Raw genomic sequence first — 17,716 nt, forward strand, 5'->3', positions numbered from 1 at the left:
CGTGTTGATTTTTTTATACACCGGAAGACCTCCATATGTGTTTGTGTACTGGTGACCATTGCAAATTGAAGGTTCTTGCTATACACATGCACCGCATATTTGCAGGGTTTTTTTATTCGCAGCTGCAAAACGTCCATTTCGTGTGAATTTGTGATGACCAAAATTTAATTGTGTGCTTTACTGAAATCGAGATATTTAGCCACCGCCATTTTCCAGCGAATAAAGCTGAACTACACGACTTGTGAATGCCTTTACGTTACAGTTTTATATCGGGGCTGGGATTTGTTTTTTCTACATTTAATATTTTCTGGGTACATCGTCATCGCCCCCCTCATCGAAACCTATTGGGGGGGGGGGGAACATTTACGGTCCTCGGACTCGAGGTGGCATCGGCTGAAATCCCTGGATTTTGTACATTCGACGTGGCATTGAGGTGCCCTACGTTTGATAATAAATGGCATTCAAACTGACAAACGCATACTATTTTTCAATTCAAGAACGTGGGACATTGTGATCGTCATGCGGTGAGTGAGCTGTCTTATTGTTTTGCGATATGGAACAATCCACGGCTTCGTCACTAATTGGCTTACACCGCGAGAAACTTGCTTGCTGATTGGTTGATGATTTCGGCCGCCTGGGTATTTAAGCGTGGACGGTGGGCCGCGTGGTGCCATTAGCCGGTGGAATATCGCAGTGGTTCTAGTCGCCACTTGGGGGCGATGTTGAGACATTTCTAAGTGCTGTCGGTGGCGGGTGACAAGAATCTTGAGTCGACCGCCCAGTGCGGAGTGGGGGTGGGCTGTAATTGACCTTGACCCACATTAAATCAGGTCGTGAAGTATTATTGCTAAGCAACCATGATATACCTAGGAAGGCAAAATCATTTTTTATTCGGGTTCTTAAAAGTGACATGACGGGTTGTGGACAAGGTTTCAGTTTAATTTATTAGCTACTAGCTGTACTACCCGGCTTCGCCCGGGACTTGGATTCACCACACCCGGCCGCCTTTGTCTCCCCAGTGGCATTGTTCACACCAGTTACTCATTTGAGGTTAAGTCGACCTAGGGGAGGCCCATGACCGGTTAAAATAATCGTCACCGGTGGTGACCGTGAGCGGGAATCGAACTCTGGTCGCCAGGTTCGTAGCGCAGCGTAGTACTAACCACTACACTACACCGCGTTACGCTTCCACGTGCGCGGGTCACGTGACAGATGTGACGTCACAGCTCACTTGCCGTGCAAAATTTTTTTTGCATTATTGAGCTCCCCCCCCCAAAAAAAGAAATAAAGTATATTTTTCTAATTTTTGCATGGTGTACAGTCTGGAAAGTACCCACATGGAAATTTTTAAGTTTGTTGCATGTATGGAGATAACCCTGTGAGCCATGCGGCTCTTGACTCGGGTGTAACCGCAACAAAACAAAAACATGAACAAAAAACATCTTAAAGTGACTACACGCAACAGCAAAGTCTTGGAAAAAACAGCAAAGTCTTCCAGAAAAAAAAACACCGCATTTCAACGCTGTGTGTAAAAATCCCAGTGGGATGCAAGTCAAACAATAACCATAAGACAATGTAAATTAAAGTTATCTGGCTAACTGTACTACAACAAACATGTCTAAACCACGTTTTCAAAATCCCCAAAATAAAGCTATAAAAAACAATGTAACAGTGATCATAGGAACTGTGATGCAAATTTAACAATAAACGATATCCACAACATGTACGACCAAACTTTGCAGCCATAGTTGGCTGCATGAGTCACTCCATAACAGCAGGAGTATCAGTAGCAGAGGTCAACCTCAATTTTTTTTGGAGAAATCTGTATTGATATATCCACTGCTGGATTATGGGTTCCCTAAATTAGCCCGTAAAGTCTAATGCTACAATCCAACTTGTTTTTGCAAGAACATATCTTGTCTTATACTGGTAGGAACCCACGGGTTCCACCAGCCCACAGGGGATTATTGTGTCCGTCCGTCGTGCAGGGAGGGGCTGGGTGGGTAGGGTGGAAAGGGGCTGGGTGGGGAGGGGCTAGGGTGGGGAGGGTGGGGAGGGGCTGGGTGGGGAGTGTGGGGGTGTGAGGGGTGCGGAGGGGCTGGTCACCCCGTGGTGCCCTTATAAAACTCAACGTTTCACCTACTCACGCCGGCTTGTGCCCGACCTCACAGCCTGGCATATTTGCGGAATACACCACGCCGCCGTTGACCCTGGCCATTGACCGAACAACCCAACGTTCCTACCAGCTCCCTCCGCAGGAATGTGTTCGGTATATTTTACTTTGATCTCGGTGTAGCTTTTACATCAGACCTATTGGCCTTCTGTCATGTACATCACTTGTATATAAACACTCGTGAAGATCATTGGGGAATAAAGTAATGGGCAACCAATTGTTCGAAAAGGCGCTAAGGGAATTTGGTAAGGAGTTATTTTATGTAGCTGACACCATACAACTGGAATGTAATGCTACGTTTGCACGGCCAATGGAACACAAACACGTTCTCTGTAGCCAAGTATGTAAACAATTGAGCGTGTTAAAATGTAAGCGCTTGCACACGAGAAACAAACGAACATTAACAAATGTTCGTAAAATGAAAGTGTGAAGAGGATGTTTAAACAATTTAACACGAGATAACTGAGACGGGGCCGGCAGGTGGCGACACAGCACCGCGCATTTCCGATGTGATGGATAAACAGAATCGGGGGGGGGGGGTGAGCACGAACAGAAAAAAATAATTTGACAAACAAATCGACTTGACTTTACCGATAAAACCTAAGAGTATGAAATTATTGCGTCTATTTTTTTGTGTGTTTCTCCCTTGTGATGGGACTTTGTAGGATTAACCTTGAAATGTATACGGCGCTACGGGGTGACCAACAAGGTCTGAGTTAGTCTGTAATAAGCTAGGACACTGATAAAGGGGTTGCCAGGGCATGTCAAGAAGTTTGACATCAACCGGACGACGAAAGGGAGATTCAACAACGATGTCGTGAGCGCGTGCCACGTGCTCGTGTTGACAACGTCACGTGACCCCCCCCCCCCCCCCCCCACGTGACACGCACGCGCCCCCCACGTGACTCGCGCGCGCACCCCGAAGAGCCTCCGCCGACGCCACCCGCCTACGTCAACCGAGGGACGCACGGGCATTCGATAACTTTAAACAACAACAACAACAACAAACAAACATTCCCCAAACCTCGGTTCTCTTCCTCCGTGCGATGGGGGTGACGCGCCCATTGCCGAGCTCGCGTTGGACATAACGAGGGAGGGAAGGAGGAAAGGCTCGTAAACTCAACCGGGGGACCCACCCCTTGCGGCCTTGTCTACCGCGCCGTGTTCGGTGCGCCATGGAGCGGCAGCGCGTCTATCCGAGGCTCGGCGTCCCCGCGGCGCTCGCGAGGCTGACGGCTCGCGTCTCGCTGTCCTGCGCGGCGCCGCTCGCTGCAGCGGCGAGGCAATTCCCCGTGTCGTTCGCCACCCTGACGCTGCTTGCCACGCTCACTTTGCTACTCAACAGGTTCGGGTGTTCCTCCGCTTTTCCCCTTACGCGCCCCGCGGTCCTCCTGTCAAACCACACCGCGACAGGGCTTGCTTTAGTCTGGCTCGGCGAGCCTTAGGTTTTATACTTTTTATAAGAGCCTTCGATGAAAGCAAATGGGTTTTAAGAGTCTTAGGGATGCTGTCGTCTGACTCCACGTGCCGCAGAGATGTGGATTTAATCCGAGGAATATGGCTCCGTGAGCCAGAGTGATATGAATTGTATGACGCAAGTATGATGAGTAGCATCGTTTTTTTCTCTGTGAGTCTTAGAGATCTCGTGGATGCGGATATTCTTTTGAACATGTCTTCGTCTGACTGTGTACACACCTTAGAGATGGCATGTGCGTCCTAAGAGTCCGGATTTGTGAGCACAAGAGGTACAGTGGTCATGAATGAAGATCCTTGGAGATGCCTTGGTCTGTTTTTTTTAGAAACTTTGCAATCACAGGTCAATCTTAATCGTCATAGGGCTGATTTGTCGTCTGTTCATGTGAACATTCGAGATTGTATCATGAGAGGCTCGGGTCGTCTGGCCTGTCTCGAGGAGCCCGAAATATCTCAATGAAATCCTGAAAGTATTTGAGATGTCTTCGTGTGCCTCTGAGACCTTAGAGATATCGTTTAAATCCAAAGAGTCCATATAAGTAGCTTTATATTCTTGGTTCTGCCGGTAAAGTCACGTAGAAAGAAGAACCAATAATATGAATCCATGCAGTCACGAAAGCTTAAAATCGAAATAAAAGGAGCTTTGCTTGGGTCTTTGAGCAACGAAATGTTAAGATTGGGAGCAAGAGCAGAGCCCTCACCATTCTGGCGAATTGCCCGATGATGCTGGATGCAATTACCAGCTAAACGTCGTACTAAAAAATTGTAAATGTTGTGGTTTCACGCTTCAACACACCGGTGGGCTAAAGCAGTGAACTATTTGTCTTTTGTCAACGTGACACTTTTTTTGCTTATTGGCCGTGTCGGGTGGTGGAGGGTTACGACACATTTATAAATAACGCGATCTAAACTCAAAAACGTTGATTATGAATAATATTGGTCGCGAAAGCCTACGTGTTAAACTGAATCCTAATGGTCTGAAGAATGCCTTAGAAGTGGCTCTGTGAGCATTACAGATAACTTAATTACAAGTGCCGGGCTCTATACGCCCCATATATCAATGTAATAACAGTATGTGTGTTGAACTTCTTTCACATTATACGAAGCCAACCGTGCTAATCGGAGTATGAGGGGTGCTTTACACTTATTCTATTATTCTTAAAGATGTCAATTAAAACTTTAGAGTTTCAAGGCTTCTTGCCTCAGGCTCTGAATCTTATCGGTGCTAACTATTTTCTGCACATCTTACCGGTGCCTTGGTGGAGCTATACAACCCTTAGAGATATCAGTTTGATTTTAAGAGTATCATAGATTCCTTAGTCTTGTTCTAAGATGTGAATCTCTAGTGTGTCTTTATGTTGGCTGTATACGTCCAACTGTTGTCATTAACATCGTTACCATACACATCATTTTTATAATTCAAAATATTATTTAATATGGCCTTGCGAACCTTTTATCCGAACGGTGCCCTTAACCTTATTCTGTAAGAATTAGATTTTTTAGTTGAATCTTTAGTTTTCTGTTGTGTCGCTCTAAGCGTAACACTTGTCACATTAATTCTGATGATCTCAATATTGCCTTGGTGTGGCTCCGACTTGAGCATTCCAATTTAATCCTAGGATCCTCAAGAGTGCATGGTTATTTGACCTTTGCACATGGCCATATTTCATCTTCAGAACCATAAGGGTGACCTAGTTTAGCTCTTTAATCCCTTGGAATGACCATTTAATCATTAGTGTGGTTTGCATGGTAATATGAGCCACAAGTCATATACTGTAACTGAATCTTAAGAATCGTTAGTGTGCGTGGTATTTTGGATCTGTCATCCATAGGAATCACCATTAAATCATATTAATCTGAAGTGTCAGTAAGAACCTCAATGAATGTCCTTTGGACACACAAGAATCATAAGCATGGCTTAATTTGGCTCTGAACGCTATGTGCATGCCCAATCAATCTCTAGGGTATTACGTTGCCAGTGTGCATCTAAAGGAATGACCAACGAGTCGTAGGAATCTGGGTGATTGAGTTGGACACGACAGTTGAAGCGTATAACTTCTTCGGGTACTTCCGCTTAGCTCTCTGACTGCTAAATGTTTCTCAAAGTCTTCTTGGTTCTTTCGGTAAAGTCACGTAGAAGGGAAGTAATAAAATAATAAAAATAAAACATAATAAAATAAAATAATTTTCACGACGTTTTGGCTACAACGCAAGCAGCCGTCTTCAGGTGAAGAATGAGGCTGCTTGCGTTGTAGCCGAAACGTCGTGAGAATTATTTTATTATGTTTTATTTTTATTATTTTATTACTTCCCTTCTACGTGACTTTACCGAAAGAACCAAGAAGATGAATCCCTGCAGTCACGAAAGCTTTAAATCGAAGTTTCTCAAAGTGTTTCCAATAGATTACAGTATATCCAAAACTCAGCTGCCCGGGTTTTAAACAGATTTAAATCATGTGACCATGTTACTCCTGTTATTCATCCTCTGGACTGGCTCCCTGTAAAGTATAGAATCGACTTAAATATTATTATTCTCACGTTTAAGGTCTTGAATCGGTTTTCTCCTAAATGTCCCGCCGATCTGCTGAAGTTTTATATTCCACTGCGAAAACCTACATCCGCTGATTCTAGTCGGTTCAACACCAAACCACTTGGCTCACCGCTCATCCGAAGCACCTGCTGCATGAGTGATGTTGCTGTGCCTCAGGTACCTGCACATCTTCATGGTGTTTTGGTCCTTCCTGGCGGGGCTGGCAACATTTTACTATGCGCTCAGCCCGGAGACTCTGGTCCCAAACCTGCTGTTTCTCATAAGCAAGAAGCAGGTGAGTCCATTGCAATGATTTACCACTGGCAGGGTAATTTCTTTTTACATTTATGCTCACCAGCATTTACGCACTCGTTTATGTACAACTTCCCTATCCACAAGCGCTGCACTAAAAATGTAGTTATTGGCTTCAAAGAGAGAACCTGATATGTTTATAGGCAGTGCTGCACGAAAGGGGGGTGGTTGACACTGTCCGTTAAGTGTTTTTGTGCATACCCTGCAAGCAGGTGTGTTCAGGACATATTGATGAGGAGTGCACCCATTGTTGTGTAAGGTGGTCACGGTTAATAACAATGTTGTAAACTGGAAGCAAATCAGATAATTGGTTTTTTACCCTTCTATCTGGCAACAAAACTGACACCTTTTTACAAGGAGTCATGTTTGCATAGACCACAATACCTGCAGTCATAATGCAAACAAAAAACATAACTCTGATAATGTATGTGCACTGTCCTTGAAGTTGATTGGTCCACACCCGAGACAGCTTTCCTTAGAGCCTAGTCTCACATGGGTTGGACCAGATGACGCCAAAAGGCGCACAACTCAAAGACAATGCACCATCAGAGTATGAGAGCTCGGGGCAAGCATCTACACTATGGGAACCTCATTTGCCAGTAAAAGTATGATAATTGGTTTTTTACTGCAGGTATTATGGTCTATGCAAACATGACTCCTTGTAAAAAGGTGTCAGTTTTGTGGCCAGATAGAAGAGTAAAAAACCAATTATCATATTTTTACTGGCAAATGAGGTTCCCATAGTGGAAGCAAATCACTTCAGCCACCCACTTGTGGAGCACTGCTGTGTTTGGTCAAAGGATGTGTGAATGTACCAAGCGATTAGCATGCACAGAATTAAGGCCGTTTTATTTCGAATTAAGCACTCGTGTTTTTTTCCCAGAAATGCACGTGCCACACGTTTTGGTAGGTTTAACAGGAAAAACTCAAGAGGTCGATTAACTGCCTTGGCACCCAACTACAGAACGCAGTCCGGAAATTATAGTTTGGCATACATTGTGTTTAAATTAAGCAGTGCTCTTGGGGCAACACATCACTGGCTACACATCACTGTGGCTGTGTGGATGTGGGAGTGATTATGTTTGTTTTTCTTTTCGTTTTGTGGAATGTCACGTGCCCTTTTAACAACAGGATGCGGATGGATCGTCTAGACCGATTGGGTGTGCTGTTTGCGGCGACGTGAAATGCAACAGGCATAGGTGAGCTGAGCATCAAAATTTAATTATTATCTTTTAAAGAATGTATTTGAATCAGACGTTTATTGAAAATGTTTTTGCATGTCACCATTTAGGCCTACACTTTCGCTGGAAAGCATGCAGCCCTGGCTCGACTTGAAGGTTCCTCAAAAGGTGGATGCATCCTTAGCAGAGGTCAGTAACTCTTCAGAGTCTGGTACATACTGCAGTCAAGCTTGTCTCTAAACACCATGGCGTAGGGGGGGGGGTCATAGAAGTTGGATAATACTACGTACATCCATTGAGATTCCTCCCTCACATTTCAACCTCCCGACATTTATGAGCACTCCAATGTCCTGCATTAACCGTGGACCAAATTACCCGGATGGTGCTTAGCTTCGAAAATAAATGTGCTTGAACCCTTGATCATGCTTGGATGGGAGACCAGCAGATACACAATCATGGGGCTGTCAGACTACCTAGGGGGCAGCAGAGGGCACTGTAGCAACACATTCCTGCGGAGGGAGCTAGTAGGAACGTTGGGTTGCTCGGTCAATGGCCAGGGTCAACGGCTGCGTAGTGTATTCCGCAAATATGGCTGACTGTGAGGGCGGGCACAAGCCGGCGTGAGTAGGTTAAACGTTGAGTTTTATATGGGCACCACAGGGTGATCAGCCCCTCCTCACCCAGCCCCATCACTCCCACCGCCCACCCAGCCCCACCCTCCCCACCCAGCCCCTCCCCACCCTCCCCTCCCCACCCAGCCCCTCCCCACCCTCCCCTCTCCACCCAGCCCCACCCCTCCCATTTTTGGATGCACGACAGACGGACGGACACAATAATCTCCTGTGGGTTGGTGGAACCAGGTGGTTCCTCACAGTAAAATCCATTGTTGTATTCTACTTCTATGCTCCCAACCTTTACCAATTGACACGGACCAACGTGGTGAAGTAATGGTAAAAATAACCGGCATGATCTGCACGGGGTGGAGAAGCCCTAATCCAGCAATAAATTGACAAAAAGCTGTACATACACACATGCACCATCCTGGGATCATGTCTACCTATGAAGTTTTATGTTAGGTACATTTATCGTGTATATGAATTGGACAGCCATATGTAAGTGTTGAAACGACTGGTATCGAGCTCATCACTGCCTTTAAACTGGCAACCTGTACATTACCCATTGCATACATTCACGTAAATATTTGTTACCAATGTATTTATTATAGTGACGTTTATTTACAGTTGTTGGAGCTTGTGCTGAAGAATTTCATCTATCCTTGGTACAGGTATGAAACGTGAATGCAATTCGAGCTATTTCATTCACCATCGTTACATATAACGGCATATCATCATCGCGGAAAACCAAATATTAATCGGTGATATTTCACGGAAGTTTATAAGGCTATTTAATAATTCATTTATTTCTGACACATCCATTCGATTGATTTAATGTGACGTGTGGCTGCCACGAAGGCGGAGCCTCGGTTTGCATCGCTTAACGTGGGATTGCGCACGCGTGCTTCGCAGCGATTTCACGGACGATGAGGCTCTGGTGGACGAGCTACGCCTCACAATGCGTTTTGCCGCCGCTGTGCTGCTCCGTCGAACCAAGAAGGTGCCCGGCGCGCGCCGTTCATTCACATGACGCGTACACTTCGCACACGGCGTCACGGTCCAAAGTCGCCAAATGAAAATGACTTGCAAGGCGCTTCGTTGGGAGAAAAAAAAATCCTTAGCAATGTTCGCCCCTTTAATTGCGACAGCCAGCGTGCACCTGCTGCACAGAGATAGTTGCTACTTGGGGGGCGCCCCTTCGAATGCGTTGAGATGTAGATGCGTCGCTCGTCGCGTTTACAGCGCTCCGAGACGTCCCAGCATAAAGGGCTCTTTATCAGAAACAAATCATTCACTGTGGAACAAAGAAAAAGTGTTCCTGGGTAGTAAGTGTTATTTCCTAATTGCTTATGCCTCGAAAGTACAGAAAATGGCTATTATTATTCCACACAAACTTAGCTTTTGTGACCAGGACACAAAAGCCAAGTTAATAATCCACTCCATTAATAACACTGTGTTGAATAAAGCTCAAATATAAAATGTTTTGCTGCGCAAATTATGTTTCGGCTGATCATAGTTAATTATAAAATTGAGTGACAAAACCAGTTAAAAAACAGATATAGGGTGACTATAGTACTGATATGTAAACAGACAAGGCTATATTGCAAACGCAATTACAATTGAAGTTGTAATTAATCCACATGTTAACATAAAATTGTGATTTACTTTCAACCTCTTCGAGGCTCCTGGCCTTGAACTCAGACCTGGCCTCCTGGGTTCCTGGCCTTGAATGCAATACCGCTTACCGTTTCACTTTAGTTCCAGCAACAAAGAGGCTTTCTGCATTTTCTGCTTCCCAGATAGATGTTCCCTCCCTCATCACGGACAAGTTGCTCAAGGTGGCCATGAAGCACATTGAGATCGTGGTGCGAGCCAAGCAGAAAGGTACCGGTTCTTCGCCACCTCGTGTAGAAATAAAATAAAATAAAAGTAATAATAGAAATAAAATAATAAATATTATTTTATTATTGAAATAAAATAATTATTTTATTTCTATTATTACTTTTAGTAATTTTGAATTTTATTTTTACCTACGTGACTTTACCGAAAAAAACCCAAGAGTATGAATTCTTGTTGAGGTGTTTTTTGACGAGTGCGTTGCATTTTGTTGTTTTCTGTGCTTGTGCTCCACTGCCAGCGCAGTTTCACCAAAACAATTTTAGTGCGCGTGGGCGACCGAGCGTAGGTACGTTAGCGACGTTTGGTCTGACCCGTGTCTCCCTTTTTAACTGCCAGTGCGCAACACGGACGCCCTGCAGCAGGCAGCTCTGGAGGCGTATGGGCCCGACCTGCACCTGGCCCTCCGCAGCCGGCGCTCCGAGCTGCGCTACCTGCGCACGCTGACCGAGATGCTGCTTCCGCAGCTGATCCCGCACAGCACGGCCGACACCAAGCACGTGCCTGCGTTGCACACGCCGCGCGCTGCGCGTTCGCGTCCTCTCCACTCCGCGTGCTTATCTGCGATATGCACGAGTCTAACTGTGCACGTGTATATATATTCAACGGGATTTGTACATTGATGTGTATACTGTAGTCATCATCTCCACGCGCTCCGCACCTGAATTTAAAGCTAGTTTTAAGTGGTAGACTGAAATGTATGCGTATAAAAGCTTATTTCGCACCGTACGTAGCCAACCTTGCAAATCAAATGTATGCAACACCTCCCATATCTGACTCCAGTTAACAGATAAAATCGCACGCAGAAAAACACTAGACCAGCAGACGTCAGCCCAGTACATTGGCTACGTACTTGCACATTCCGATGTCAGTCCACTACTGGATAGAGTTGTTCGTGCTGCCGGAGTGACAGAGGCGGTTGCCTTCTCCGTTTCGCCACAGGTCTCTGATGCTGCTTGTGAGAGAGGTGGTGTCGGGCTCCGTGCTGCTGCCCTTGCTGGACCAGCTGGCCTCACCCGTGAGTTCCCTAAAGTCGCTCTTGCCCAAGAGCCCACGGTGCCACCTTCGGTCCGCAAATTTAAGCCGCTCCCTTGTCCTCTGCCTCGGCGCTCCTCAACCTCTTCCATTCCACGGCGCGCTTTGGCGGCACGCCGAACAAAAAAATAGACCTCATGGTTTCTCCCTTCCTTGTTGAAAAACACTCAGAAGGTTAGCTGGAGGTGAACCCCACCAGACACGAAGTCGCCACGCATAGTTGTAAACAGCAGATGCCCCCACACCTCGTGGCTCCCTCCTTCCCAGAATCAGTAAACAATCAGGGGGTTACATGGCGGTTGAGGTGCTAAAACGTTGGGAGTCAACACATATAGCTGCAAACGGCAGATGCCTAATGGTGACTCCCTGCCACGCTGAACAAACATGGAGGTGAATTCAACATAGTGATACTCTAATAGACAGCCATCAGTTTAATACGTAGGCTTTCACCACCAATATCCATAATAGAGGTTTTTGGTGTTAGATCGCGTAAATATAAATGTGTCGTTAAACCCACCACCACCACCCGACAGTCAATGCATAAGGTTTGTCACGTAAACAAAACATGCCAATTAGGTACTAGTTCAGCACGCGAGTGTTTTGGAGAGTAAACCCACGACATTGACCATTCGAGTACGACGTTTCGCCGGTAATTACAACCCGCCTTATCAGGCGACAGCCAGACAGAATTGTCTGGTTGTCGCCTGATAGACAACCATCACGAAACTTATATATGGAAAAGGCACAACGTATAATACCACACTGCGATAGATGTGGTTGGTGTATGCATGGTAATGTGTGTGCACATGCTGATGGCTATGCTCGAGTAATTGTATTTTTTTGCCAATTTTTTCCAGGACTTTGTGAACTTCTTGATTTTGCTCTTTTTGGATGAAACCCCGGTGAGTCTCAGCCGTGGCAATCAGATTAAAGTAATATTATGAAGCGTGGTGAGTTTGCATAGCATCTGCATGAGCGTAGCAATTAACCTGCATGTATTTATGCATCGTTGGGTGCACTGCGACAATTGCAAATGATATAACAGTGTTATTAGTATTTCTACCATTTTATTATTTATTTTTACCTACGTGACTTTACCGAAAAAACCTAAGAGTATGAATCCTTGCAGTCACGAAAGCTTCAAATCTAGAAGCAATATATCAGTGTCTTCTTGTATTCACATTGATACACCGTAACGAATGAGCAGCGAGGATATTGTGTTGTGGTTAATGAGGCATGTAACAGTTAACTCGCCCCCCCCACCGCCCCCATCAGCTATTCCATGAATTATAGGTCACGATTAGTGTGGGATAATACGTAGCAATCATTCTCCACCTACTGACAGATTAATGCCCCAGGTCAACCTTGCAAATGAGGCTTAACTTGGTCTTTTAACCGCTCACCTGTTTCAATGAATTGAACTTGAACACCCCTTGTGTTTATCGCTGTGGGCAGATGATAGACTCGACGGAGCCATCCTCACCCCTTGTGCCGTTTTTGGAAAAGTTTGTGCAGCCAAGGACAAAGTCCTTCACCGTGAGTCGTCCACGCGTCCCCCGCGACACGTCACTCGGCACCAGGACGAGACCCTGGGGCCAACTCGTTTAACACCCGTACACCAACACGCAGCCTCCACGCGCTCCGCACTTGCGATTAGCACGGTTGGCTGCATACAATGCAAAATGAGTTTGACGTACTGTGTAAGATAATAAACATTTTAAATGAGAATGAGAAATCTTCATGCAGTGACCAAATAACCGAGAATGGGCCCGATTGCTTCAGATCTCGGAAGCTAAGCAGGATTTAGCATGGATAATCCATTAGATTGGGTTCCACCATTCGTAAAAGGTGTGTTGGGTGTTGCGAGTTTGCGGGAATACATGGAGGGTGGTGCAGCCAAATCCGTTGTTGTGCTGTACTTCTATGCCCCCGTGTCTGTGCTTCCGACCTTCACCAACCCTCAGTGAACAGCAACATAGGGAGGGTCCTTATCCAGAAGTGGATTGACAAAACGTTTCTGCTCGCCTCAATCCATAGTACTTAGCAAATCTTAAATCAAGTACAATGATTTAAAACCCAAAGACATCTATGCTATGAACACAAAACACTTTATGATTCTACAAAACATTTAAATATAATCGTAACCCGGGATTTACGCTCGACTTAAAGTGCAAACAGTTGAAATCGGGTAGTGCAAGATGCACGAGCATAACCCGAACCGCTATGTGTGGCAATCGTAGGTGCTCAAGCTGGAGCTGAAGGAAATTCGCAAGACCCAGGAGTTGCTCTTCCTCTTCATGAAGTTCCTGAAGAGCCAGGCGGTCGTGCATGTGCTGCAGTTCTGTCTCTCCGTGGGTGAGCAATACCCCGAACACCAGGGGCAATGAGAGGGGCAGGGCCTCTGAGGGGTGTGGGTGCGGGGAAAGGAGGCAATGGTAGCTCAGCCGTCCGGCCAAATCTTTTCATGCGTTTTGTGGTGAACTTAAATATTTGTGTGTTGAACTTCTTTCACACCGTACGTAGGCAACCGTGCTCATCGGACGTGCAGGGGAAGGAAAATGACCGATACATAATGAGCAGTTCGAAACAAATTAGTTTTCAATCGAAATGAAATGATGGTTATGCTTAACAAAACAGAATCTGCCATGACTGCAGTATCTTAATGTCAATGCATTTTGTCATGTATTATTTATTAGGGAACGTTTCGGTGAACCTCAAGCTCTTTCATGAGGTTCCTGCTTTGGGACATTCGATTCATTCTAAATTCGTGAAATTCCCATAGCCACTGGGCTGCGAGGTGGTAATGAGATGGCAGTCCAGCAAGTGGGTTCAGAAACCCATCTTTGTGGAGCTTTGGTATGTCCTTGTGTTTGTTTGTAGATCTGTAGATACTCCAGTTTTCTACTACAGGCAAAATGATACATTATTTTCCGTATTTTGAAGGTGCATGAGGACAAAGTGACAGTTGGGAAACAATATGGGGTGAATGATTGTTCTTGGTGTGAGCACACGGGCGTCCTTCACATGAGGAAACTCCTCCTCTGTGACCGCACGGCCGTCCCTGCTCACGCAACACCGCCTCCGTTTTCCGCAGAGGACTTCAACGACAAGCTAATCCGGCCGGACCTGAGCGACACCGAGATGCAGGAGTTGCACGCCGAGGTCTGCTGCCTGTACCGCACTTATTGCTGCGACGGCAGCGTCGACAAGATCAAGTTTGACCCTGCCGTGGTGGCGGGACTCGCTACAGGTGGGTCGTCCCACATGAAGCCGTATATTTGAACCTGAGATTTTGTGTGTGTGTGGTAGTGTAGTAGCGGTTCGCGCGCTGCGCTACGAAACCGGCGAACCGAGTTCGATTCCCGCTCGCAGCCAACATCAGTGACGATTATCTGAACTGGTCCTGGGCATCCCCTAGATCGACTCGGCCTCAAATGAGTACCTGGTGCCGTGTGTAAACCGCCAGGCCCACCCACCCCCTCGTGTGCCATGCCGGCCTTTCATAGGTGCTCGCTCACAGCACTTGCCCCAACAGTCTGGTAAAAGTGATACGGGGGGGGGGGGGGTGGGTACCTTTGTCTTTGTATGAGAAATAAGGATGGGTTTTACCCTTTCGGGCAATAAAACAGTTGTGTTAAGATGTTCATTAACCAAATAGAAACCTGTTTTAAGGAATCAAGTCCGCATTAACCACACGTACTTGTGGTGAACATGCATACAAACATGCTCTGATAATGTTTGCATTGTCTTTGAACATGATTGTCCTACACCAGAGACAGCCTTCTTTTTTGGCCTTGTCTCACCAGTCTCAGACCGGAGAATGCCAAAAAGCGAACAGCACAAAGAGAGGGCACTATCAGAGCATTTATAACTCGGGTGAGCAGCTATGTTCTGACAAAACAATTGTTTACCCAGAAAGGGTAAAAACCTATTATTTTCCATACATTTGTAAAGACAGTGCGTAGACTAGCGGTCACGAGCGGTAATTACAGGCTAGGTGACAGACAAGGGAACGATCTGGAATCATCTCCAGGAAGGTTCTGGAACTCGCCAGAGAGTCCGAGAAGTAAGGACGTGACCAGGGGCGGAGCGATGGCCATGCCGGGGATGAAACGGGGCGAGGAGCGAGGTTCGGGGCTGCTGTTGAAGTCGGGGTTGTCACATCGTCGCTGTAAAGCGACCGACCAAAATAAAGAAAGCCCTTGGTCTTTGTTTGTTCATGCAGTGGTGCACGGACCATACGGCGACGTGGTGAGGCTGCAGAACACGCCGCACCTGTTCCAGGCGTACGAGCACGTGCTGGCGCTCTTGGAGAACGTGTTCACCCCCATGTTCTGGCAGAGCGACGAGGTATGCGCAGAGAAGTCGCGCGCATGAAGCCAGCGCTGGCGCTGCCTCGAGTTTTATATCACGACCCTGACTGAGTCCGAGAGCCTTCATCAAGTTTCTGTTAGGGCTCATAAATAACTATCAGTATGGTTGCTGCTCCGTACATTCGTAAGTGAGCTTAGCTTTGCTCTCAGTTTGTCAAAATTTAACTCTGCTGCCTTGAAATGGAGACTAAAATATCAATATGAATTGCATTTAAGCAAAATGTTACCAATTGCATTGGTAGAGATTGGAAATAGGTTTAGTGCTGTCAGAAAACATTGCTTGTATGTGTTTCAGTCAGTTAGTGTTAAAACGCAGATTCCTGTTTGAGCCTATGATTGGGTTTTTATTTAGTAAGCGCTCATGATAATGATTTGTTTTTGATACACGCAATAAGAGTGCTTTACACGCAATAAGCAACTTACATCTCATGTCAAAATATTTTAAAGGGTAGCCTCAGTGGTAGCCGATTCCTTGGGCATGAGGCTACTCGGCATTTGGGTCTGTGACTGGACATGAGAATGCCAGCAGAGTGCAATGATTGCTACGTGTAATCCTAATCCGCCTTGGTTTACATTGAATCGTGATTAATTTGTACATATTTGTGTGATTGTTCTTCTCCGATGTGATGACTGCTGTGCTGTGCGTAGTATTTCAGGTACATGATCGGAGATGAGAACTTGAACTCCACCCAGGGAAAGATGATGAAGTGAGTTCGTACGCTCGTGCCCACGTTAGCCTTGGGACTTTTGAGACTTGTTTGTATGTGTTTATATTTCGATAGGAGCCCGAGACAGAGCACAAACCGTGACGCCGGGGTGGGGCGGATACAGGAAACCCGCGGACACAAGTCCCAAACTCTGTGCTCCAGAGGGAGGGAATTGGGCTCGCTGCCGCCCCACCGAGTGGGGACCGTGAGCGGGGTGTGTGTACTTTTATGTGGGGAGGGGAATATGAGTGGAAGAAGAACTTAAGGGAGCAGGGGGGGGGAAGAGGGGGATGATGGGGGGGAAACTAGCGATTTTAAACGAAGCCCTAATCCAAAAAACAGCAATTATTTCATAGACACATAGCTAAGCCTTGTTATCCCCAGCCTGCCCAACATGAGTTTATTAACGAGGAAAAAAGGCTTCACAATCAGCCAGGTGAACTCTGGTGATATAGTTTGCGTCATTGCTCTTGTGATGCCACGATCACGACATTTCAATTGTTGCTTGGATCTCGATAATGAATCGTCACAACTTTGTGTCAGCCTGAGACCCACAGCCCGAGGTGGTGCATATCCAAATAAATGAACATACATTTTATATTTTAGAGGGTGCATCTTTAAAGAGTGCCATTCCAGTGCAACCCTCTTACTCCGCTCGGTGCTTCTCAGGGTCGGCAGTGAGCTCGGGTTGAACGTGTAATGCCGCAGCTTTATGCGTAGTTGGTTTGAGGAGGCTTGTAGCTGGCACATTCGCGTTCTGAAACTCCTTCAGCTTAGTGTCTACTCCACTGGAGTACATGATTATACAATTAATATAAGGTACAAAAAATAATAGGACATGACATACAATGGCAGGAAGTCATATATCTTTGACTAAAAAAAGTTAATTTACCAGGTAAAGCCTGCAAAGCTATTATCTCTTTTTCACAGGCGACGTGTCCGCACATTATAGCTCATCGAAGCGAGCACGGGGAGGACATACAGACTCCAAATATAGAGTAGTCAGGATCAGGATCGAATCGTAAAGCCTGCATACCACGCGAGGGAGAAAACGTCTCACCGCCACGGCACACCCATTAGACTCGCCCTGCCTACATACTGAGTGAAACGTCGCACTCCAGTTGTTGTGGGTTTACTCTCCAACACACAACCGGTGTGCTGAACTAGTATCGAATTGGCACGTTTTGATAATTGTTTTTTTTACCCTTTTATCTGGCAACAAAACTGCCACCTTTTTTACAAGGAGTCATGTTTGCATTGACCACAATACCTGCAGCCGAAATGCAAAAAAAAAACATAACTCTGATGATGTATGCACTGTCCTTGAAATTGATTGGTCCACACACGAAGCTGTCAATGCAAACATGACTCCTTGTAAAAAAGGTGTCAGTTTTGTTGGCAGATAAAAGGGTAAAATTCCAA

At 46.0% G+C, this 17,716-nt stretch overlaps 1 protein-coding gene across 4 annotated transcripts in view; it reads left to right on the forward strand.

Annotated features, from left to right (window-relative positions):
- The first annotated feature begins 3,098 nt into the window (after positions 1-3,098).
- The window catches only part of SNX14 (sorting nexin 14), a 37,258-nt gene continuing 22,640 nt past the window's right edge, over positions 3,099-17,716 (forward strand). For all 4 annotated transcript variants that reach the window (XM_061567540.1, XM_061567548.1, XM_061567556.1 and 1 more), the window contains exons 1-15: positions 3,099-3,518; positions 6,354-6,471; positions 7,620-7,687; positions 7,780-7,858; positions 8,911-8,954; positions 9,196-9,283; positions 10,083-10,167; positions 10,519-10,675; positions 11,122-11,197; positions 12,072-12,116; positions 12,670-12,750; positions 13,455-13,569; positions 14,309-14,464; positions 15,440-15,564; positions 16,236-16,294. In XM_061567540.1, coding sequence (XP_061423524.1) covers positions 3,349-3,518; positions 6,354-6,471; positions 7,620-7,687; positions 7,780-7,858; positions 8,911-8,954; positions 9,196-9,283; positions 10,083-10,167; positions 10,519-10,675; positions 11,122-11,197; positions 12,072-12,116; positions 12,670-12,750; positions 13,455-13,569; positions 14,309-14,464; positions 15,440-15,564; positions 16,236-16,294 — 1,466 coding nt within the window. In that variant the 5' untranslated portion in view covers positions 3,099-3,348. The remainder of the gene's footprint in view (positions 3,519-6,353; positions 6,472-7,619; positions 7,688-7,779; positions 7,859-8,910; positions 8,955-9,195; positions 9,284-10,082; positions 10,168-10,518; positions 10,676-11,121; positions 11,198-12,071; positions 12,117-12,669; positions 12,751-13,454; positions 13,570-14,308; positions 14,465-15,439; positions 15,565-16,235; positions 16,295-17,716) is intronic.

The sequence above is a fragment of the Lethenteron reissneri genome, chromosome 5 (genome assembly GCF_015708825.2).
Source record: "Lethenteron reissneri isolate LAM-NWPU_2019-01 chromosome 5, ASM1570882v1, whole genome shotgun sequence".
Classification (NCBI taxonomy): domain Eukaryota; kingdom Metazoa; phylum Chordata; class Hyperoartia; order Petromyzontiformes; family Petromyzontidae; genus Lethenteron; species Lethenteron reissneri.